Raw genomic sequence first — 24126 nt, 5'->3', positions numbered from 1 at the left:
TTGTTGGCAAAACCCCTATGGATGTGGATGTGGGGGGTGGCAGAGACAAAGGAAATGAGGTGTTGGGAGGCCATGAACACAGGTGCCTTTGTTGTTCTTCATTGACACTCTGGACTTTGTCTCTTGACTCCCAGGAAGTCATCTCCTACTATTCCCAGTATTCCCTAGATGAAAAGATGCGCAGTCACATGGCCCTGGACTGGATTATGAAGGAGAAGGAGTCACCAGGAATCCTCTCTCAAGAGCTACGGATGGCCCTGAGGGAGTTGGAGGAAGCAAGGAAAGCGGGACAAGAACTGCGGTTTTACAAAGAAAAGAAAGAAATCCTGAGTTTAGCCCTGACTCAGATCTACAGTGATCCTGACATCTCCTCACCCAGTGATGATCAGCTGAGCCTAACGGCTCTTTGCGGCTACCACTAGCAAGGCCAGGTCCCAGCTGCCCTGAGGTTGGCACAGGCCAGACTCTAAAATTAGGAAGCTCAGTGAAGGAGGTCATCAGAGGCTTTAGCACCTATAGCTACTACCTGAAGGCTGTACTAATTCTTCCCATCCATTCCATTCACAGAATCTAAGAGTAGTAGGACCCTTACAGGACCCAACATCCCACTTGATGCATTTTCCTATCATGCTTTCAAGAGTTCCGCCCCTTACTGAAAGGATGGAGACAAGATTATTGGAAAAATATTTTCCAGGTTTGGCTTCAACCTAAAGCCCTGTTGACATGTGCCTTGCTAGATTATATGTGTTGTTTTAAACAATGGGCCAGTGTAACATCCCCCAAAAGAACATCAGCCAAGACTGGGGAAAGTAGCATGATAGCAATTTTTTAAAATACTTGGCATTAAATAAACAATATAGAAAATATGCATGGGTCAGAGTTTCTTCCTAAGCTTTATAAGCTAAGAGATACTTTACTAGGTGTAATCCAAAATTACAGTGGGGATTTTATCTGGACATCCCACTATCAAAGTCTTAAAGTGATAATAGTATGAAAACACTTAATAAATTTAATTTGGCTTAAAATGCCAGTAATAATCATTTTTAAAAATCTACACTCTTCCATATGGGGATATCACCTTCATGGGTATTCCTCAAGAAGAATTAATATCTAATTTTTATGAGTCCTGCAGTCAGTCATGTTCATTTTTAATTTGCAAATAGATTACTTGAATTGATTTGTTTTTATTTTTGCCACCACAGTCATATATCTATAATGAAGAAAATTACTGGCATTTTAAAGGTTAAAGCATTTTGAAAACTCATTAGCTTTTAACAGTGCCTGTGTTTGATTGTTTTCTCATGCATTAGAGAGGAGTCTTTAGCTGTCTTTTTGTTGTTGTTCAAGAACATGAGCCGTGAGTAGCTCAAGTGTAGTGTCATTTTTAGGTTTTTATTAGACATCTCTTTTTGAAAATGGCTTGGGTCAATTAATTGATTAGAAAACCAAAAACAAAGACAGACCAATTTTTGGATAGTTTCTAGTAGCTCAAGTTTAAGAACGGCACCGGTATCAATTTTAAACATTCATAGGAATTTCCATATTTATGGAAATGGATTATCTTGCATTTAGTCCAAAATTTCAAAATAAAGAACACAGTTTTTTCAATGTTAAACAAGGTTTCTTTTCCTTCATGTTTAGGCAAATGCGAATTAACTTTCCTGAAGGCTAAAACCACTACCTTTACATTAAAATTTACAGAAGCATGATAGTTTAACTTCATATCTAAATATGGGCAGATGTAATTATCACTCCTTAAGTCCCCATGAAAACTATGTATACTATTCATGTATTTTTGAAGTAAACTTGATAATAAAAAATTAATTTCATATAGCATATTTCTTACACCAGGGGAGAATTTAGCTTCAGATGTCCCCTACTCTAATGTGAAAAGGTAATACTATATAAATATTAGATAAATTTAATTTAAAAATATTGTTTTAACAAATGTCACATTCCTCTCCATTATGAGGCTAAATATCACCTAAAATAAAACTGTATTCCCTTAAAATCTCAAAAAGGAATTAGGATTAATATTTGTAAATTGAATTAATTTTAAAATTTAGGAAACCTCCTATTTAAAGTAATTTTTTCATAAAGCTATTACTCTTTATCATTTCAGAAAGCCAAAATTTCCCATGTTGGGTGTGTTTAAAGGTAGGTACATCTTTGCTGCATTTGCAGACTTTGACAATGACTCCCTCAAGCTGACACCATCTAATTAGATGCAGGAAGTAGAATCAGCTGGGAAAATAGTAAATTTATTCTCTGCCCTACAATCAGAAAGCTGTACCCATTCTGTAAACTGAAAGCAGAGGTTCTCCCTTGGCCAACGGCAGTTTTTCCCCAGCTGGTCAAAACTGCCCGTTCTTCCTGGAATGGCATGGAAACTACAGCAAAAGAAACAAAAGTCAGCATCTTTGCAGTTGCTGGGCCCTTTGATGCTCATTTATAGCAAATCAATGTCAGCTAAAACATAAGGTACGTCAGTCAGTATCTGTCAGTACATCACGCAAACATTTATAATTCCAGACCCAAGAAGAGCCAGGTTGAAAAGCAAAGTAGATTATTATTTTTCCTTTTCTGTATCTTGTTCTCAGTGATACACTGTGTTGAAGAGGATTGGAGTGGAGGATTCTCTATTCAAATATATGGAGCTCTGAGTCCTAAACTTTTGTGGTTATGACCCCTTTGAGAATCCAATGAAAGTCATGGACTTTTTCCTAGGAAAATAGAATGAAGTACATACGTTCAAATTCGCACAAACAGTTTCAGAGAGCTTGCGGACTTTTCCAAAGTCCATGGATTGCTCTGTCCAACAACCTCCAGTTTAGAACTCTTAATTTTGAGCACAGACTTACCGTCTCTTGAACTTTTCAGCAGGGATCCAAGCTAGTTCAGACATAGCCCTGTGTAGCCTAATTCTAGGATAAATGTCATTATCCTTACATACAGAATTGTACTGTATCTTGACAAGAAATAGTTTAATTTTTACAAAATCCAAATACACCAAATCGTTATGAAAAAGCAGCTGAAAGCAAACTAGTCACCAAATGTGTGTGAATCTATCAGAATATTACTGATTTAATGAAGTCATTGTTCCTCTAATGATCAGAATTTGGTTGTCCATTTGTTCAAAAGCTATAGTCCACTGATATGTTTTCTGTTAAATTCATTCACTTACCTCTAGAAAAGGAGAAGAATAAAATTACAGATATTCTTGAAATGCTGTATCCACATCAACTTTGAATCTAATCCTTTATGTCTCAGGGAAAAGAGGAAAAAAAAATATAAAGATTTAACACTTCCTTGTTTCTTGGGGGGAAAATTTTGAAGGTAGCAGTATTGGTATAGTTGACTTTATCGCTGAAATGCTTTAGAGAATTCTGAGATATATCACGCTGTGCCTTTCTTTCTTGCCTAAGGACAGAAGAAGCCAGACGAAGAAAATTTTATTATCCTTGACTATGTTTACAAGTAAGCACTCTTCAGGATATTATCACTTACATATTGTTGATACTTTTTTGTTTTGCCTTGCAGAAATGCAAATATTAAGTTTTCTTCTATGGTGTCTATGGTATTAAATAGTGAATATTATTTTTAGCTAGGGCTTTTAGGAACATGGAAATAATTTTCTCCAGCACAGTGGTTCTCAACTTTGGCTGCACATTAGAAATAATTAAGGAGCTTTAAAAAATCCTAAATGTCTAGACTATACCTCGACCAATGAAATCAAACTCTCTGGAAGAAGGGCCCAGGCATCAGTATTTTTTAAAACTCCCCAGGTTGTTTCAATGTGCAACAAGGTTTGGGAATGACTGCTCTACCCAGGAAGGTCTGGCCCAAAGGTCCTTGGCCTAGCTAGTGGAAGCTATTACTCCACTTGGCCTTGGCCCCAATTCCAATGTTGAGCTCCTCTGAGCTAGGTAGGACCTGTTTGAGCAACAGGCTTTCCTGGAGCCCAGAACTAAAGCAGGGCAAGCACACACACACACACACACAGAGTATCTTACAGCTAAATTCTGCCCCAGGGTCCAGGCTTGCTTTCTCAAATATGATACATAAAATATCCATACCAGAATCATCTGGGGTACTCATTTAAAAATTAAAGTTCCTGGGCCACACCCCAGACCTGCTGACCAAATTACTGGAGAAGGTCTGGATAATTTACCACTTTACCAGGTGTTTCTGATCAGACTTAAATTTTAGTTCTTTTCCCTAAAGCTACCTAACACATTCTTTAGTGGGCAGCATAGCTTTGCCCCCTTTGGATGTAAGCAGCCTCTTGGGGTAGAGTGCAGAAAGGAATAAAGGAGAGAAGGGAATGTTGCCCCTCTACCCTTTCTGGAAGCTGGAGAAAAACAGAAGGGGCAAAGAGATATGGCTGCCTTTTTTCTACCAAAAGAGCAGCTCCCACTCTTTTATCACTTTGGCCTTAACATTTGGAAATACTTTTAATCTCTTTACCAGAGACCATGGAAATCTCTTTTAGCTCATATAAAGTTGCTTCTTTAAACCTGACTAAACCCTGGTAGCACTTTGTACCTTGGAACAAAGTAGATTGTGGGAAAGGCAAACAGAAGCTTCTTGAGAACTGTTGATTCTCTAGTGGTTTGCAAGTGAAAATCCCAGATTGCTATCCATTTATAGCAGTTCCTAATTGTAGCAGCAATTATGTACCACAAATACATTTTAAGTCAGTTGTTCAACCCCGAGGGTGCATTTTTCTCTAAAAGCAAGGTCATAAATGGTGTCAAGTTTCCCAAACTAGCCTACATAAGCAGTAGGGCACCCGAAATACTAATTTATAGGACCTAATACATCCCTAGGTTGTGAGTGGGCAAGGGAAGGTAGAACAAGGGCAGCTGTGGGTCTAAGGCATAGTATTGAAAACCTCCTGAGGTGTATTTCTCGGCCCCAGACTGGTTCTCCAGTCTCTTTATATTCTCTTTGTCCCTCCATAGATAACCTTGCCAACACCCCACCCACTGTTGCCTCTTCTGATCATGGTTTCTTCCACTTGCTGACTTACTGAAGAAAAGTTAATTTTTTCCTGCCTTCTTACAAACTCTTTGAAAATTTCTAAGAGAAACAGGAATATTGTGTGACCTAAAAGTGGCAGCTACTAAGCTTCTCTGCAGACTGTTTTCACCAGGGCTGGTGCAGAAAGACACAGACACACAAAGCAGGACTACACTGAACAGGGTAACCATGAAACCTGTTTCATGCACCCATACTCCTAAGGTTTCCTGCTTCTTTGGTGTTCTCATTAGCCCCACATGACACTGTCCCATCCTGATCACAGCTGCCCCATAACTAGCCAGTGATTCTGGTTAACCTGGCTCAAACTCCAAAGTGGACTGATGAGTTTGTCTCCTCAGGAATGTGAACTAAGAAACATGAAAGGAATTTGCCAGGTTGAGTTGGGAGGGGAAGTTGGAAGAGTCACCTTCCCGAGAGCTGTGGTCTCTGCAAGCACAAGTGAGGAGGAGGAAGGAATCATGAGTCAGGAGAAGAAGGTGCTCAGTAGAAAGAGGAGACACTGATTGGTGCAGAGAGCAGGTGCAGAGATGGGCAGAGATGCAAGGAGAAGGTGAAAGCGTGAAGCCCGTGAGGGGATGACAAGAGCTGCTGGCCCAAGTGCCCTGCAATAAATTTTCTTATTATTTATCCAAGTGGATCACACCTTGCAACCAAAGAAATCAGACCTTACTTATTCAGAGCAAAATCACACTGTATTATTCTGGATTTTTTATCCTCCAAGTAGACCGAAAAAAACTGATGTGAGGAAGAGCCTCTTCAACGCTGCTGAGAAAAGTAGATCAAAAGCTGGTGACAGAGTTGACTTTTTCCCCACTCACACCCCCCCCACGCCAGTGTCAGTTCTCACGGTGTTCAGGAGTTCTTCCAACTCTGAAATAAATTTATGTATCACGTGCTAATCATCCTGTCCTTGCTTCCCTGCCTAGAAATTCCTGTGTTCTCATGTTCTACAGGAGGTGTAACCACAGAAAGCAAGCGGGACTCTATTTGTAAAAAGATAGAATTCACAACCTCAGATAACTGTCTTCTTAAAAAATCAGTTACCTCAGGAAACTAATAACATGCTCTGACAATGCTCAAGAATGCCATCTTTGCCAAAGACAAAGAAAATCAGTCCTGCGCTCGTCTTTGGCAATGGTCCTCTGAATTCATGTGAGCAAAGGAAGAAGAAAAGCAGTGTCTATTGTTGGCTGAAAGCTCCTTGCCATCCTGAACTGACTAGTTTATCTTAGCATCTGGACTATTAGATCAAATACTTAGCAGGTGCTCAATGAATGCTTCTTGAGTAGAAATTTGTTATCGTTGTGTTGGTACCTTCCTTACTCCTTGATATGCGTTAATTCATTCACCAGACCTGGCTTTGTTCTACTCGACTAGTCAGGACTCACTTGGTTGTAAGGTAGAAACCCAAATCCAGCCTACTAAGCAAAGGGGGAGTTTATTGGCTTGTGACACAAGAGTGTTTGTTCTAAGTACATCTGTATCCAGGAGCACATCCAGAACTTGATCTCTCTCATGATGTTGATGTGTACATAGTGCATGCATGTGTATCATTGCTCATTTCCCAAATCAGTTCTCTTTTGTGTTGGCTCCATTTTTAGGCAGGCTGTCCCCTTGGAGTAGCAAGACGGTGACTGGCAGTTTCATGCTTCCCTCATAGCAGCAGAAGAAATTCTCTTCCCAGCAGTTCAAATCCAAATTCCAGAACCGGGTGCTATAGTGGTGGTGTTTTAGTTCAATCAATCACTGTGCCATTCCCGAGGCACATGCCTGTCCCCCTAGAACTAGTAGTCAATTCATCCCATCTAAACAACGTAGACCTAGTGGAGAAGAAGGAGTCACCTGAGGGAAATATGGGTTCGGTTACCAAAGTGAGGAAATGTGGCCACTTCCCAAGACATTTAAAAAATATTTGTCCTTAAGAGCCTTCAGAGACAGAATAAACAATAGAAGAACTGCAGTCTCTCCAACCATTAATTGGGGAAAAGGATTCTGGGTAGACAAAAAATAACAGATGTCCACTATGAATACATTGTACCATTTCCAAAAATCAAATCCACTCTCAAAGGACAAATTTTGTCACCATTAAGGATGTTCAAAAGAACATTCTCCCCTGAGGGGAAGTCTAAAAGTGTTTCCAGACCAATCACATCACTGGAATAAGCATAGAAGTTCTCTGAAGACTTGCCTGAAGGGACCAGTGCTCATTTATATGAAAGAGTTCTGTCATGTGGAGAAGCCTAATCACTCACATTAATCTGCAGTCACACTTCATATATCTTCTGTGCTGATGAATCGTTGCTATGCAAGTGAGTCAGGAAATTTCCTCTGGTCTATTTCTTGTGGGCCCTGGCTTTCATTATCAGTGGCTGCTAATGCTACTTAATAGAAAAGAAAACAACTGATGCCACCAATTGAAAACAACTGTGGCAAAACTGGACAGCTCATAGCCTGGGTACTTAATCTGCCCTTACTTATGGCTGAGCACCTTGCAACCTTAAGAAGGGCTCCACTCTGACCCATGAGTTGTGACATAAAATGATTTTGGAAAGAGTTTATTCTGAGGCAATCCAAGGAGTCTCTTCCAGATATTTCCATATACTGATTTGTTAGTTTATGTCTGGAAGTGAATGGGCTGTACTTAGTGCAAGCAGGTTTTCGTAGGGAAATTTTGAAAACACAGGTGACCCAACGAAATACCAGACCACCCGGAGAGTTGAAAAGTCAACCTGAAGCCATAATGAACTAAAACTAAAAAATGGGAGTGATTTTACCCTTTCAGTTAATCTTCTCTCAAATGACCTGGGAATTTTGTTTTATTTATTTACTCACTGTGGCTACTTAGATCTTTAAAAATGTTTTTTTTGGCCACAAGGTCACCAAAACAAATAAATCCAAAAAATGGGAGAGGAGGGTTCAATTCTCCTAAAGGCTGAAATGGATTCTTTTATCTCAAATGATGAGTCACATCAATATGTTTGTTAAAGACTGGGTCACTAACGTCGTGAATTAGAGTAAGACTAATCATATTGCCTTTCATCCAGAGCACTCTAACTGGGAATATGTTCTGCGTCCTTTTTATTTTCTTCATGGAAATCCAAGGACAGTAGCTCCTTGCCCAATTCACCAGTTGTTTGTGAAAAGCCAAGGCGGCTCAGCTCTCACTCTGCTGAAAAGAGGCTTCAGTAGGCTATGTCTCGCCACAAGGGCAACTTCGTCCCAGGCATTGCAGGTGTCACACACGTTGATAGTAGGATTGGCAGGGTCTAAAATGAATGGCCTAAAACAAAACAAAACAAAACACAAAACTATCCATGTCTGAACTCGGTTTGATTTGTTGTATAGTGAGAAAAGGGGATGTCAGAGTTATAGAAGGAATATGGTTAAGAAGAGGACTCTTGGAAGGGTGGAAGCAAGAGACCTAATACCCATAAGGAAACAGCATCTTGCTTCTGCTCCCCGCAACTCTGACACCCTCACATTTTTTCCTCTTCACCTCTGGAGGCATTTCCTCCCTGCTTTCCTGTCTTCAATTTCCTCCCCATTTGCTGTGTGTATCCACATTTGATTCATTCTACTCAAATTACTTGTAATTCACACTTGAGAATTAAAGTTCTGTGAGAAGTAATCAAAGGGAATTGACCTTGTGCTAATTAAGGCCTTCTCATTTACAGTGAATCACAATCAAGCTGTCTTTGCTCCAGACTTTCTTTCTGGATGGCAAACATGCTTCTTCTATCCTAAGGGAATAGAAAAAGATAAATAGTTACCTTGTGTGTTTCTGGTTCACCTTTACAAAAATGGGGAACTTGGGATGGTAGTGTCTGTGCCAAACAACATCGATTTCTGCATATCGAACCAGAAGCTTGAGGACTGCCCTCATTCCCTGCACCAGGCTGAAGAGCAGCGGCTTTCCCGCCAGTTCCCAGACGTGAATGGTGAGGAGCTCCACTGTGTAAGAGGAAGGAAGTCTCCGGAACCTAGACACACAGAATGAAGGGTTGTCTACTTCCCTTAACCCAGAAAATGAAGACCGATTTATTCAGTTATGAGAAAAATTTAAGCCCAACAGGCAATTTAAAGAAGAATAAATTCTATTTTCAATCTCACTATTTATCAAACAATAATTTTCCACCCATCCGATTGGCAAAATAAAAAGAATGATAATATCTAACATGGGTGAGTTTGTGAGAACATACATACTCACACTCTATTGGTGAGAATATAAATTAATACAGTCTTTTTTGTAAATTAATACAGTCAACTCTATACAAATTTGCTATGTTCCCTCCCTTTCATCAGCATTTCCACTTCTATGACCTTCTGTAGAATGTAGCTAGTCTGACTTGAGTACACAATGGATTTTGAAGACTTATATTTTATTTTATTATTTTTTTATATATTTTTATTTTTTTATATTATGTTAATCACCATACAGTACATCCCCAGATTCCGATGTAAAGTTTGATGCTTCATTAGTTGCGTATAACACCCAGTGCACCATGCAATACGTGCCCTCCTTACTACCCATCACCAGTCTATCCCATTCCCCCACCCCCTCCCCTCTGAATGAAGACTTATATTTTAAAAAAAGGAAAATACTCATTAATAATTTTTATATTGATTGCATGTTGAAATAATATTTTTGACATAGTGGACTAAATATATTATTAAAATTAATTTCTTCCATTACTTTTTACCTTTCTAATGTTGCTACCAGAATATCTAATATTGCACGTGTGGTTTGTATTTGAACCTCACATTACATTTGTCTTACCAGTGATCTGTGCCATGACGTCGTTAAAAGAATGGAGATCTCTAAGATCTCTAGGAACAGATATAAAAAGATATAATATAGATTAAACGAAAGACAATTTTCATAGTGAAACATAAACTGCAAACCCATTTGTTCTTTGTTTTTGAAAAACTAAGCATACATAAAAAAGAAATTTGTCAAAATATGTCCTAAACATTGTTAGGGAGGTGGGAATTTGGGGTAGAGAAGGAAAATTTTTTTACATTAATCTTTTAAATTGCAGTTTATGTACATGAGGGGAAAGTAAAATAAAAATTAAAGCTGAGGGTTAAAAACAAACTCATGGGAGAAAAAAACAAAAAACAAAACCAGGTAGTTTCAGGATTTCATGGTGGTTGAGATCCAAATATGTATTTTTGTTGCCTTGGCATTTATTAACTATAACAATCTCTTTTGAGGATATGTTGCAAAATCAAGCAGTTTTTTCCCTAATAGAATGGAAATATTTTCATACTGTCACTATTGGTCATTTATTTTTACTTCAGTAAAGGAAATAGGAAAAACTAAAAGTAGACAAAAATTTTTTGTCCTGGTAATGAAATAACAAACCAGATTTCAGCTGATCAATAATTCAGTTCTTACAATACTCCCTTAGGGGTTGACAACAAACACCACACTTCAAATCCATCTCCACTGAACCCCAGCTAATACTCCCATGTGCCAAAAGGAAGCTCTGGTTGAAAACCAGTCAAGTAGGAGATGCTCTTCATATTCCATGAGAGTAAATGTAGGGGGAAGAAAAACATTTACGGCATGTTTACACGGGTAGTTGCATACCTCTGACACGTGTTCACTATCCTGTGTTTTATTTGAGCCATTTAACATTGTTGCATTTAACCCTTTCTATGTATTACACGCTCCCAAATTTGTTGTGAATAGTGTTTTATCATATTTGTGTGCAAGTTTACGTGCTCTTCAGGAGCATTTCTGTAGTTCCCGTTTTCCTTATCTTTGGCAGCACAATTCTGAACATATTTACACGAATTCCTTTTTTAAATGTGATTTATTTTCTCCAAGGTTCGTTCTCTAGGTATTTCTCAACTCTTTTTTTAAACCTTTATTTTTAGTACTCTTTTTTATGACATATTTTTAATATAAATGGCCTCAACTCTTTTTTTTGAAACCAGGTAATAAACTTTTTTTTTTAATTTTTACTATCCCTTTTTTTTTATATAAGGGAATTACCTTGACAAATGGTTTGAATATTTTAAAATCCTTAACACATAATAAATATTTAATACAACATTAACAGATTACTTTCCAAAAATAGAAAAACAATTACCATATTATAACATATGTGGTCCAATTTCCCCACAATACCACCTTTTTTAAGTCTTAGAACTATTGTTCTGCTATATTAATAGATAAGTTTCTTTTTCCAGACTTATAAATGCTCTCCATTAAAAAAAAAAAAGTGTTAGATTTCAAAACCGGGGCTGTCATCTGACCAACGATCTACTTAGCCAAGAAGCTTTATTTCTTTGTTCTTCTGTTCTTCTATCTTTATTTTTTTTTNTATTTGTTCTGCTATATTAATAGATAAGTTTCTTTTTCCAGACTTATAAATGCTCTCCATTAAAAAAAAAAAAAGTGTTAGATTTCAAAACCGGGGCTGTCATCTGACCAACGATCTACTTAGGCAAGAAGCTTTATTTCTTTGTTCTTCTGTTCTTCTATCTTTATTTTTTTTAAAGATTTTATTTATTTATTTGACAGAGAGAGACACAGCCAGCGAGGGAGGGAACACAAGCAGGGGGAGTGGGAGAGGAAGAAGCAGGCTCCCAGTAGAGCAGGGAGCCCGACGCGGGGCTCAATTCCAGGACTCTGGGATCACGCCCTGAGCCGAAAATAGACGCTTAACAACTGAGCCACCCAGGTGCCCCCGTTCTTCTATCTTTAATAATAAATTGTTACTCAACCAAATGAGAAAAAACATATAGAATGTTTAGAGATGTTTAGATACAGGAGGTAATTATATAGAAGTAATACATGTTTTTGCAAAGTGACTAATATTTTCAATGGTAAACAGAAAAATATACAAAGAATAGAGTGTGTGATTTAGATGAACAAATCAAGATTATTAGCAACTTTATGCAAAGACAAAGAAGACGTATTCGTTGTAGAAAGTGCCATATATAAACATGTTATAGTAAATCCTCTGTCTTTGCTATTTCTGCCAAGTGGAGAATTCATTTCTACTTCTTTATCAAAAGTTTATCTTAAAATACTCAGATGAGTCACTGAGTCTCCCTCACATCCCTTCATCATAAATTAGAGCACATTCCTACCAAAGGCAAGGAAAGATACAAGAACATGCACACGCCAACTTTTGAAGACCCACCTTCTCTAAAAGACAACTCTGCCTCTGACAGAACCGGCTAAAACAGAAGGAACAATTGAGGCTTCACAGAGTAAACATCCCATTCAAACTGTGCTGATAGTTTCCTTTTCCTTTTTCCTGCACCTTCCTTATTTGCACCATTCATCTGGTTATGCCACTTAATATTTTTGTTTCTGTTATTTGGTTCCTACCAAACCATTATGTTGTTTTAGAATAATGTAATACAGATGTTCCATATTCTAGACAGCCCTTCTCTGTCTCTCTCTCTCCCTCTCTCTCCATATATTCCCTCTCCTCTACCTACCAAGGAAAGAGGTGGGGCCTGGAAGTATAAAGGAAAGGGTTATGAGAAGAGGAAGGCTCGTATGGTGCCTATGGCTGGTACATACTTATTTTCCTCTGTGGAGTTGGCAAATGATGTCTTGAACCAGTGTATCATTAAACGAATGAGCTCCTTCACCCTCGCCACGGATGCCTTGACAAAATCCACCTGGTATGGCAAGAGGGCCAAGGCACACAGCTGGGCCATGTCACTGTCGTTACAGAGGTACAGTTTGCGGTAAAGGTGAAGTTTTAAATCTGTTAACACCAAGGAACAAAGACCACTGTGAGTATTTGCTCCCTCCTCTCCTTTCTTGTTTTCCCCTGATACAAATGAGCTATGTTACTCTGATTCATCATACCTTGGTCATTCAAAATAAAACAGTTTTCTTCTTTTTAGGAAAGTTGTTCCAGTTTACCCAAGTCATTAAAAGAGAAAATTTCAACATCATGACGCTGGAGCAGTTCAAACTGAGCAAACTCTGGTATGAGCAAATCTGAAAAGGCAGATTTTCTGTCTATTCGCAGAGGAAGTTTATTTCCCAGAAGCAGATTTCATTACCTTATGCAAATACCATCTACATATAAGCTTAATGTCATCAGGCTCTCTCAACAGTAACCTATATAATCCCCCTTGTTTCATATCTAAATTGTTCCTTTGTATACGTACTTGCAGAAGAGATACTACTACCTGGACTCTTGGGGGAATTTATTATATTTATATAAAGGTAGAGATGATTTTAAAGATGTATTTAGGCCAAATTTAAAACAAATAATCCACTTCAGTTAGTGATAGAATAAAAAGGGAGGAAAACTAAATTAACTGGCAAGAGTGATCAAATAATCATCTATAGCTTAATGCTAAAGTCTCATAAGACACCGACTCAGGCTGTGCTGATTGTACTTGTGTGAAATATAAATGTTTCACATCTTTGGTCATAATCTATTTAAATTTTCCCAATTCAACACAATTAGAAGTTCTAATATGAATTTATTTTGGACAGCCCTTATACATACCTATCCTGCCCAACTAAATTATCACAAAATGACAACCCTTGTTAATTGTGGCAAATTTTAAAACTACAGTACATATTTTAAAGTTAACTGGCTAAGAGCTCTATTTTACTTATAAAATACATTTTACAAAAAATAACTTATATGACTTGATGTGGATTCCTAATTTCAAGCATATCTGTACAGTCTTTTCATACTGGTCCAGCTGTTGAAGGTCAAATCAGAGATATAATAGTAAATTGCTTATCAACAGATGAGAGAGTAAAATCAAATTCCTATAATAAACATAAGCGACTAGGGTTATATATGGCAAATATTCTTACCAAGTCATATTATAACAAACATATTCTAGTCCCAAACTTCTCAAGCAACAGTCATTAGAACTATTAAAAAAGACCTTTCAGTTTTACTGGGAGGCTCTCTGCCTTTCTTAGCAATCAGACTGGCACAGAAACTAATATTTATGATGAAAAAGATAAAAGAAACAATAATTTAACTCAAATTTTGGTATTCAATAGGTATGTCAGGTATTTGAGGACCTACTCTAGCTGATAAGATGTCATGGCTGACTCAGGGATTATCCACTTAAAGCCACTACTCTATCAACTTTTCCCCTCCTTCAAAGTTCTTCACTGGTAGGAACCAAAGTTAGGGACCTCCAACTTATTTTTGAGGCTTATGATTTTTTGTTTGTTCTCTGTGTGACTTAGGTGAGTTTATTAAGCTTTATTTTTTCATCATCGTTATCATCACCATCACTTGTAAAGCAGGAATACTTAGTAGCTCCCTTGCTTTGAATCAAATACTATTCTAAGTGCTTTATAATTATTAGCACGTTTACTCTTTGACAACCCTGAGATACAGGAACTATTATTCTCTCCAGCTTACAAATGAGGAAATAGAGTCCAAGAGGGTAAGTTGGTTGCCCAGAGTCAGCCTGGCTGGGAAGTTTAGCCATCTGTTGTCACCCTACTGCCTTTTATTGCAGGTTAGACCTGAGCCCAAATGTTTCCTGATTGGTGGCTAATTCAGGGATTCTCAGATTTTAATGAGTACAAGAATCACGTGAGGATCTTTTGAAATGCAGTTTCGGATTTAATAGGTCTGGGATGGAGCCCAAGATTCTGTATTTCTAACAAGTTCCCAAGTGACACTCGTAGTGTTGATCTAAGAATCCTATCTAGAGCAGGAATGTTATCAGTCATGATCTTGTCAGATCTCATGGCTCTGGGCCGCCATGCTATTAATTGTTTAGAACGCATGTAAGACGTGGAGGGAGTTACATCAAGATGCCTGTGAAGATTTGAGGTGATCATGTGAGTCTTGCTCTGACAATTATTAGTAACATACAGTTGCCCACTAAAATTCCTTGGAACCCAAGGACTTGTCTGAATTGCTGCACTGTTGTTGTCCTGTAAAACCCACTCCCCATCCTCAGTGGAGAGAAGCAGGGCTACATAATAATTTCAGGCTTTTTCAATTCATTTCACACAGCTGTGCTCAAGAACTTAGGGGACTTAGAAGCCAGTGTAAAAATATACTTCTGCTCCTCTGGGAGACATTTTCACTCGAGAGCTACCGATAGAGCCTCAAATCCTCAAGACAAGTACCCAGGAGCTGCTGTTGGCTAACAACTGTGATTTTGAAGTCTGCACACAAGAGAAAGAAAGCATTTGCACAAATACGAGAGCTCTGTGAGCCTATGGTAAGACTTAAGGAGATGTAATTATCTTTTTTTAAAATCAATATTCATTGTACTAAGCATTTTGCTACATGATTTCAAATTAAATCTCATATTTTAATTCTTGCAACTATCTCTGTTTTATAGATGAAAAAAATGAGGCTTGAGAGTTTTACATGACTTACCGAGGTCCCACAGATAATATGAATTAGATCTGGGATTTGGCTTCAAGCCCACGGTGTTCTCTCCGTTATAGAACTTGGAGGTTGTATCAGTCTACGCAGGTCCTAGACAGTCTGAAGGACCTGGATTTACATCCCAGCCCTTGCACATACTGGCTACATAACTGGGTAAGTTGCTTACATTTTTTAAGGCTCAATTTTTTAAATATTCAAACTGGAGATAGTATCTTTCTTTTAGGTTTTTGTGCAAGTCAAATGGAATCATTTAATCAGATTAAATTTAGGGCAATGAGAATTCTCTATGGCATATAATGGGTGCCAGATAAATCACAGCATTTCAAAAAAAAATCTGACAGAATCAGCTAAATTATCAGAGCCAGGAGGACTTACTAAAACTGCAGGATAGCCTGAGTCCCCACTCCTTTTCCTAGTACCCTATCTTATTTCAGAGTTCCCCATAGTTTTATTATAGATGATGTTATATTAAAATGACCTATTTATGTGTCTGTTTCCCTTCCAGACTATAAGCCCCATCATGTCTTATTCATGTTTTCACCACCAGTGCTAATAGTTGCTAGAAGGTGGCAAGCATGCAATATATGTGTATTAACAAATTATAGCACCACAGAAGAGAATTTTAATATGAGCAACACATTGTCCAACAGTACTGATAAATAAAAGAACTAGATCAAAAAACTCAACATGTTCCTCTGGAGTCTGGCTGAGAGGGTAGGACCAATGTTATGTTTATTCATTCCCTTTAGTCCATAAACAGTTATTGAATAATAAAGTGCCAGGCGCAAAGACAAAACTTATGCTCATGGAGCTCAAAACACTGTGGGGAGCCAAACCCATGCACAGTGACAATACAAGAGGGTCGTGCTGTGGCAGTGGTACGAGGAGAAAGGAGAAAAGCAGAAGAGGCAGGTCTAGGAAAGATTAGAGAAGAAAGTGGAACTGACACTGAGCTGAGTCTTGAAAGGTAAGCAGAAACTTCAAGGCAGAGTGTAGTTTGGGGCAGGTTTAGAAACATGTATCACTGGGAGCGCCTGGCTGGCTCAGTCGGAAGAGCTTATGACTCTTGATCTCAGGGTCGTGAGTTCAAGAGCCCCACATTGGGTGGAGCGATTACTTAAAAAATTAAAAAAAAAAAAAAGGAAAGAAAGTGTATCAATGGAAACAGAGATCGGAGAAAGCATGGAGCTTTAGGGAAAAAACAGATACTTCACGGTTCCTGGGCTCATGAATCTCTCTTCTACAAAATGTGAGCTCCAAAACAACAAAAATTTTGATCTGCTATCTAATCCATTGTAAGTATTTAAGAGCACATGGTAGATATTCCACAAATAGTAGTTCAATGAGATAAATAACAGTGAAAATGTAAGGTCCTGATAAGCTTCGGGAGGATAACTGGTCATGTATTGGCTCATGGCAGTTTCATTTCCACCCATCGCCACAAAGAGAATGTTTCAAGTCAAGCCGGAACCTTGATTCAAGTCCCAACTTCTCTGGAAAATGTGTTTACATCTACACAAATCACTCAGTCATCTGGGCCTCTGCTTGGGCTACTATAACAAAATACCACAGACCAGATGGCTTAAACAACAGAAATGTATTTTTTCACAGTTCTGGAGGCTGAGAAGTCCAAGATCAAGGTGCTGGTAGATTTGGTTCCTGGTGATAGACCTTTTCCTGGCTTGCAGTTGGCTGTCTTCTCCTGTCACATGGCTCAGAGAAGAAGCTCTGGGGTCTCCTTCTCTTCTTCTCAGGGCACTAATCCCATCATGGGGGTGCTAGCCCTATGACCTCATCAAGATCTGATTACCTCCCTAAGGCCTCTCCTCATAATACCATCACACTGGGGGTGAGGGCTTCGACACGTGAAATTGGAGGGGCCGATAACAGGGCCTTCGTCTTCTTGCCTAATGGAGATACTTTATCCCCCCTTTTTATACGTATGACTAAATTTTATATTTCATATCTCATTCCAGATACCACAACATCTTAGGGATAAAAACATCACAATGGCCATAATGATCTCATTCTGTGACTCTGTCCTTCTCATTTCCCATTTCTTGAAGGAGTTCCCTCAGATTCCTCCCCTATCTCAGATGCCCCCTTCGACTAGCTCACATGTGCTTGCAGACCTTTCTTTCTATACTGCATGCTATTTTCCATTACCATCTTCTCCCGATCTTTCGTTTGGTTAGATGTCTTCTATGGCTGCTATTACCAAAAGCATTGATGGTCCTACCAAAAACAGTAATGCCACCGGGGTGGTCATGCCTGCCAAAGCTACAACTGTTTCTGCCAGTACCAGGAAAGTAAGAGCATCAAGGAGAGAGGCCTGTTCTTGCCTCTTCTCAAGTCAGAGTGAGGGTGCCTCTTGGCTGCTCAGGCCCTCTGGATGCCTTCCCCACTCACAATAACCCCAGAGCTGCACTCCACCACCCAGGCGGCGAAGCTGTGCTGACTTGAGCTCTGGCTGCCACATCAGACAGCCAGGAACCAGCTCTTCTGGTTTTCACTCAGAGCGTTTTGAAAACTTTCTCCAAGAGACAGGGGCATGCGTCCACTGGGGCTAAGTATTAAGTGCCTCTCTCTTCAACACTGATCTGTCGCACTGGGGCCAAAGTTGTATTTCTAGCGCAACTTTCCCACTGGAGAAGACTCATTTACCCTCCTGAGTCCACCAGATGGTGGCTGAACCCCGGTGCAAACTCAACTTAGGCTCAAGGGATTCCTGCACTCTTTCTCTACTCCATTATAGCGGACAAATAGTTAATCCTTGATCCCACTTCTTAAATTAAAAACTGGCAGCATACAGATGCATTGTTCACGTGCTATAGAAAAGTGGCTCCTAAAAACACTCCATGTTCCAGTTCTACTGCAAGCAGTCTGGTTCCCCATGCCTCGTTCAATACTGCGTCTGGATGTGGTCAGTCCTCTATAAATACAACCTAAAGAAGCAACCATTTTAAGGCTTCCTGTGAAATAAGACAAATGCATCTTACCTGTGGAGGGGTCAGGCCCCAGGATGTCACAGTAGGCCATGATCTCAAAGGAATGCCTGTGAAGACCTTCCGTGCATACAAAACTGAATCTTAAAGACAATGGTGCTCTCTTTCCCATTAGAATCCTTAAAAGAGGAACATGACATGACATGAGAAATAATAAAGAAGGAAACACTAGATGATTTTCAACCATTCTTCCCCTTATTCTAACCCTGCTACTCTCTTAGCAATTTCTTGAACATTCCAGAAATGCTCCCTCCTGGGTCTTTGCAATTGCTGTTCCTATACCTAGAATATACCCACCGGGGTTGATCCACGTGGCTTCAGCCCTGGCTTTATTCAGGTCTCCCCTGCACAGTTGGCCTTCCCTGGCCACCCGTTCCCTGCTCCCTTACCCTGCTTTATGTTCCTTCACAGCATTTAGTTACCACTTGGCATTATATTATTTGCTTATTTCTCTCACACTGGGGTGTTAGTTGAACAAAGGCAGAGCTGTGTATGTCTTCTTCACTGCCCTGTCCCTAGTAATCTGACACATAATAGGTGATTAGCAAGTAACTGTTAGATGAATTATCATCTGAATATGGATTGGGGCACAAGATATTGCTAATTGTGGACATGATGAAATAAAATATTTTAAAAGAAATCAGACTTCTACTTCTGGGTATAATGGAGTAGTTTATACAAGACTGAACAACCAGAAAATTAGATTTTAAAAACCATGCGTAGGCATAGTTGAGAGGCACCAGGGAGTTGATGAAGCTGGAGAGACTGAGGTCCCATGAGGGTGGGGGCAGCAGATCATGGAGAGGTGGACAAGTAACTCTGCTGCTTTTTTTCTGGAGACATAACACTGACTTGGGTAATAGACAAGAGGCTGAAAACATGGATTTTGTTTGGGCAAAGAGAAACTGCTGGGGTTAAAGAAACCAGCAGAACCCTGTCAAGCTCATGGGTTTGATGCAAGGTTAAGAGACTTGGAGGCCACAATTCTGATGTAAAGCGAAGGGTGGAAAGTTGAACCTGAAATATGACCTTTTCCCTCCAAACATTGGCTGAATTCGGAAGATGTCTGAGATAGGTATGGTCAACGAAACAAAGCAGGAGGTCTTGAAGAGTTGAATGGGATTGTTGACCGTCTTGCCGTGATGAAACAACATGGATTAGGGTTCAGTCTCAAGGGCTGGGGAGACAAGGACTGGGGGGAGACCCTGGTGAACATACTAGGCTGTAACAGTGGTCCGTCAACTTGGCCACATAATAGAATCACCTGGGAATCCTTAAAAGCTACCAATGCTCTTGCCTCCACACGTTTTTTTAATGGGTATGAGGTGTGACATGGGTAATCAGCTCTTACTCTATTCATTTGGTGAAGAAAGAAAGAGTAAACCCTCTTTGGAAGGAGAACATCAGCTGAAGCACCTAGGATTTTTTATGCACGGTGTCCTGGCTTTAATCTTTAAAAATTACTAGAAATTCCAAGAGGCAGGGCAATGGGAGACATGGCCATAGGTATGTGAAACTTATCCTTGTGGACACCAGAGAGTTTGAATGAAGTATAAGGTCTACTGAGAAGTTCAGAGTTCTAGAATGGGTCAAGATTAGTGAGAATGTCAGTACTATCTTAGGCTACCCTGCATGCACCTTACTGTCCAATGAGTATCCCATAAGATTTTTGCTAATGTTATTAGTAGAAATGGGGCATGGGTCATAGCAGTGCCTGCTCATGAGCCCTCAGGTGATATTATTTGCCACTTCCTGTTCTCGTCAGTCCAGTCCCTGAACATCTTGCCCATGTCTTATCAGGACAATTCCGTGTCCTGTGATGTGGCTCTAAAAAACTTTCTCAGAGGAGAGCCTTAAGATGCTTTCACTGGATAATAAAATGAAACAGAGATTCTTGTTTTCAAGAGCTCTAAATCAAATAAGAGATAATGGGGAGAAGTTCCCATTACAACCATAACCATTACAGGCATGACACATATTTTATAGCCGTGTCTCCTTAAAAGCTAAGAGTATGTTTTCCCATTATGGTTTTTAAATAATAAACACACTGATGTGTAAGGAGAGGAGCACAGGTCCTCTGGCGTGTAAATGATTTCCAGTACCTTGGGCTTATTGGGCAAGTCTCCTGAGATTTCATTTGCAAGCAGGGCCCGGCAAATGACTGACACAGAACAGTTGCTGTTACCAGTAGGTTAAGACATAGACTAGTTTCAAAAAGAAAAAAGTTTTTTTCCTCACACCCACCTCTCAAAATAAAGTAACTGAATAGCTTTAAAAATAACAGCAACAAACAATATATCACCAAAAACCAGGCATCAACTGAAACAATAAACTCTACTCTCTCAGTGGGTGGGAGTCAAAACCAACTGTCAGACCCACATATCTGCTTCTTTTCCATGTTTAATTCAATTTTCCCTTCAAATGAATTGTGGTATGGTCTTGGTTGCTCTGAGTAGTGGAGAAGAAAGCCCAAAAAAAACTCCTGCTGCATGCAGATCTTGGCACAGGACAACACCTTGAACAATCTGCCTCTTTCCCTGCCTTCACGGTCCTTCCTCAGTTTGCTTCGAAGACTCATTGCTCAGCAAATATGCTCCTTTTCAGCCACCGGAACTATTCGGCAAAATAGAATGTGGGATAAAATAGATTCTGGGCTGAATTAAAACAATTAGTCCCTGGAAAAGTCACTCGGGGGAAGAGAAAATGAATAGGTACTTAACAGGTGCAAAGGAAAGACGGTGGTTACCTGGGAATTCGGTTCAACTTTAAAGGGTTTCAATTAAATTATTTAATGAGTTGAAAGAATAGAAGGAACACAGATGAGAAAATGAGTTTGCTTGTTTTTAGTCAGGAACAATTGGAGCAAATGAACCAAGGTTTTCAGGGCTGTTATTTTTCATGAGTTTTACTTCAAAACTCATTCTGGAAATCTAAAAAGTAAAGACCTTCAAAGACTGTTTTTTTTTCCAGGAGGATGGGCACCTGAGATATGGAGGAGGGGAAAAAGCTTTAGGGAGAGTGAGTCCATAAGGTTCTTTGAAGTTGGGTGGGCGAGAAGTACAGAAAAAGGACCTAACTGAAAAACAAATATTTTGATTCCAAATAAGGTCACCATGGAAAGGGTATAGCCTAACTCTTATTTTTAATGTGCCTTTAGAGTACATTAACATTCTGTTTTGATAAATAATAATAACAATGGTATAATGTACCCTATAGTTTACAAATTTAATGGGGAAAACTTGGAAGAAGCAATGGGTAAAATGAAAAACACATTCTCCCATTTCTCCTTTTTGTTTTCTTTTGTCTTAAAGGTGGTCTTTCTCCATCCAAACGTAATCGTATGTGAAACTCCATCATTTCCCTTTCTGCCTTTCCAACCCAATGGACTTCATTACAGTCACCATCATGCCATTCATCTGACTTCTTTTGCTAACTCCCACAATTTAGTAGGTGTTTGGTATTCCAAAAGGTAGTGTTTTTCAATAAAAGACACATTCAAACTACTTCTTTATACTCAGTTGAAGCAAGAGCTTGGTAATGAATCTATCATTTAAATTAAGAAACAGTCCTGGAATACTGTTTTCAAACATTGATCTTATTTTCACATTCAAGTGGCACCTAGCTTGGTCTATTTTCCTCAGGAAAAATGTTTTCTTCATTTTACAACACAGATATTTGCATTTTTCTTCATCCACAATTCACTAGACTGAAAAAAATAACAGGGGATGTAAAAATGAAATAAAAAAATAAATAACAACATGTCAAGGCTTTTTCATTTCTTTTTCTCTTTCTGGAACTTAACAAAACACACACACACACACACACACCCCAGGCCTGATTAGTTCAACATTTGGAGCAAAGAGGAGACATTGTGTGTAATGTCAGCAAAGCCACATCAACAAGAGACCCCGGGATACCGCTGAAGGGAATGTTTATCAGACAAATGTGTCTCAAAGATTCTTGGTACTTGGAGGCACCTTTCCCACCCCTTCCTGTTTGCATTCCTCAGAGTCAGATTTCAGCTAAGGGGATGGAAATTAAATAAAGGTGCTTTGGAGAAGACATAATTAGTCCTTAAATCATAGGATCTCAAATTCATGAACCTTTATTGCAAGTTTAGCTAGAGGTCTTTTTAAAAAATGCCTCTGGGGCAATCTCTCCAAATTTCCTCCCAAGAATTTAATGTTAGAATACACAAGTAATTATTACTCAATAATGCCCTTTTGTGCCAAGCTAAGAGTTTCCCTTAGCTGACTTTTCCACCTGTAGAATAAAAGAATTCATAGTGACACCTTCACCCAGACCTGTCTCCATGTGAAGTTTGCTTCAAGTTTTCTCTCAGAGCATCCAACCCTTCTCTCAGTTGTTTCTTGCAGTGGTTCACATTGGCAAACACATCACTGAACAACACGATGTCAATCTCAGAGCATCCTTGGGTATCAGTCCCCTTTACGTAAGAACCACCCTGTGAAGACAAACGATACAATGTGGGTAAAACCTAAACTAACCTTGAGAGAAACACAGATTTCAAGTCGTAACATTTTAGGGTCAATTAACATTGTGGGATAACTTAAATATGTGCAGTTGACCCCCCCCGCCCCCGCCCCTGAAAAAAGAAAAAGACAGGAGGAGAAAGTAATCTATTGTGGTCTACTGAGAATTGAGCCTCGCCCATGATAAAGAAATATACTTGGCAGAAAAAGCCTGAAAATCTTTGTGAAGACTTAAAGCCACAAGTTCTCAGACTCCTCCTGGTTGGAAGCCACTGGCCTGGAAGGAATCTAGTGGGACAGGAATCAAACTCAACACGGTACAGCCCAAAGCTCACAGTGAATGGCAGCCCTCAGTGAACACCCAGACAGGTGGCCCCAGCCCTAAGTGCCCTAACACAAACTCCACCCGTGAGGGTTCGAATTGGAAGTAACTATCGTTCCTGGCGGATGTTCGTTTGCTGTGCTTCTAAATAGATCTCGAATGATTTTTAATAAGGTGTTCTGTAATTATAATTAATGAGAATTTACTTCAGATCTCTTGCTAAATGTAATTTATAAACTCAAAACGTTAAGTAATCAACAGTACATTGTTGCCTTCTGTAGCACTCAAGGAAAACTTTAGGTTGCCAGTTCCCAGCAGAATCTTTGTCAGTAAAAGAAAGATGTTACCTATGATTTGGAAACCATCATGTCCCAAATACGGCAAAAGCAATCTGTCAGAGGCGGATGGCGACACACAAAGTGACAATGAACTTTCACATGACGTTAGAAAGCATCCCAAAGCTTGGCTCCAAAGTCATTCTGTATCTGCTAGTCAGAAGGACTAGCTCAAAAGGGTGCCTCGTGCCCCACTGTCTCTCCCCCACCTTAACTCCGTTCTTAACACGGTTTTCACTAGTGCAACTCATTTATGAAACCTATTTCCCATTAGAAATCATAGTGACAAGGGAATATGAGAAACGCAGTTTTTAGCAGCCTTAACCCGAGAGTTTTCAATACGCTAACGTGTACTGTCAGTCTCCAAGAATGGAATAAAGGGCACGAGAATTCTGTAACTTAATCGATCAGTGGCACTCGTTTTGAGGAAGCATCATGCAGGATGGGAATCAAACACTGGCTCCTGATTTCCAGCTCTGTGCCTGCACCTTATCTCTGTAGAAGAAAATACAATGTTTCATGGTCAGACCTTGGCCAGGTATCTTAAGGAAGGATTTA

General features: G+C 39.3%; 2 protein-coding genes across 4 annotated transcripts in view; one reads left to right on the top strand and one right to left on the bottom strand.

The window, feature by feature from the left end:
- Window positions 1–2815, top strand: part of LIX1 (limb and CNS expressed 1) — a 52930-nt gene extending 50115 nt beyond the window's left edge. For all 3 annotated transcript variants that reach the window (XM_019800081.2, XM_034656553.1, XM_034656554.1), the window contains one exon: window positions 135–2815. In XM_019800081.2, the coding sequence (XP_019655640.2) occupies window positions 135–422 (288 nt within the window). In that variant the 3' untranslated portion in view covers window positions 423–2815. The remainder of the gene's footprint in view (window positions 1–134) is intronic.
- Window positions 2816–6040: 3225 nt separating this feature from the next.
- LOC109489698 (2'-5'-oligoadenylate synthase 3) lies at window positions 6041–22932 on the bottom strand. Its single transcript, XM_019800080.2, has 5 exons — window positions 22723–22932; window positions 18413–18537; window positions 12590–12779; window positions 8814–9023; window positions 6041–8323 (listed from the first exon to the last, which is right to left on the bottom strand). The coding sequence occupies exons 2-5, from the start codon at window positions 18528–18530 to the stop codon at window positions 8167–8169; spliced, it is 675 nt and encodes a 224-aa protein (XP_019655639.2). The 5' UTR covers window positions 18531–18537; window positions 22723–22932; the 3' UTR covers window positions 6041–8166.
- Window positions 22933–24126: the final 1194 nt, after the last annotated feature.

This window comes from Ailuropoda melanoleuca, chromosome 3 (genome assembly GCF_002007445.2).
Source record: "Ailuropoda melanoleuca isolate Jingjing chromosome 3, ASM200744v2, whole genome shotgun sequence".
In the NCBI taxonomy this organism is placed as follows: domain Eukaryota; kingdom Metazoa; phylum Chordata; class Mammalia; order Carnivora; family Ursidae; genus Ailuropoda; species Ailuropoda melanoleuca.
This window is presented reverse-complemented; position numbering and strand designations above follow the sequence as displayed.

What these genes read in the sequence shown, in the direction of transcription:
- LOC109489698 (XM_019800080.2), bottom strand. Translation starts at nt 18,530, where the DNA reads ATGGGAAAGAGAGCACCATTGTCTTTAAGATTCAGTTTTGTATGCACG. An exon ending in GGGGCCTGACCCCTCCACAG is followed by an intron (nt 12,780 to 18,412) that starts GTAAGATGCATT and finishes TGGTGTTAACAG; the next exon opens with ATTTAAAACTTCACCTTTAC. An exon ending in GTGAACCAGAAACACACAAG is followed by an intron (nt 8,324 to 8,813) that starts GTAACTATTTAT and finishes GTTTTGTTTTAG; the next exon opens with GCCATTCATTTTAGACCCTG.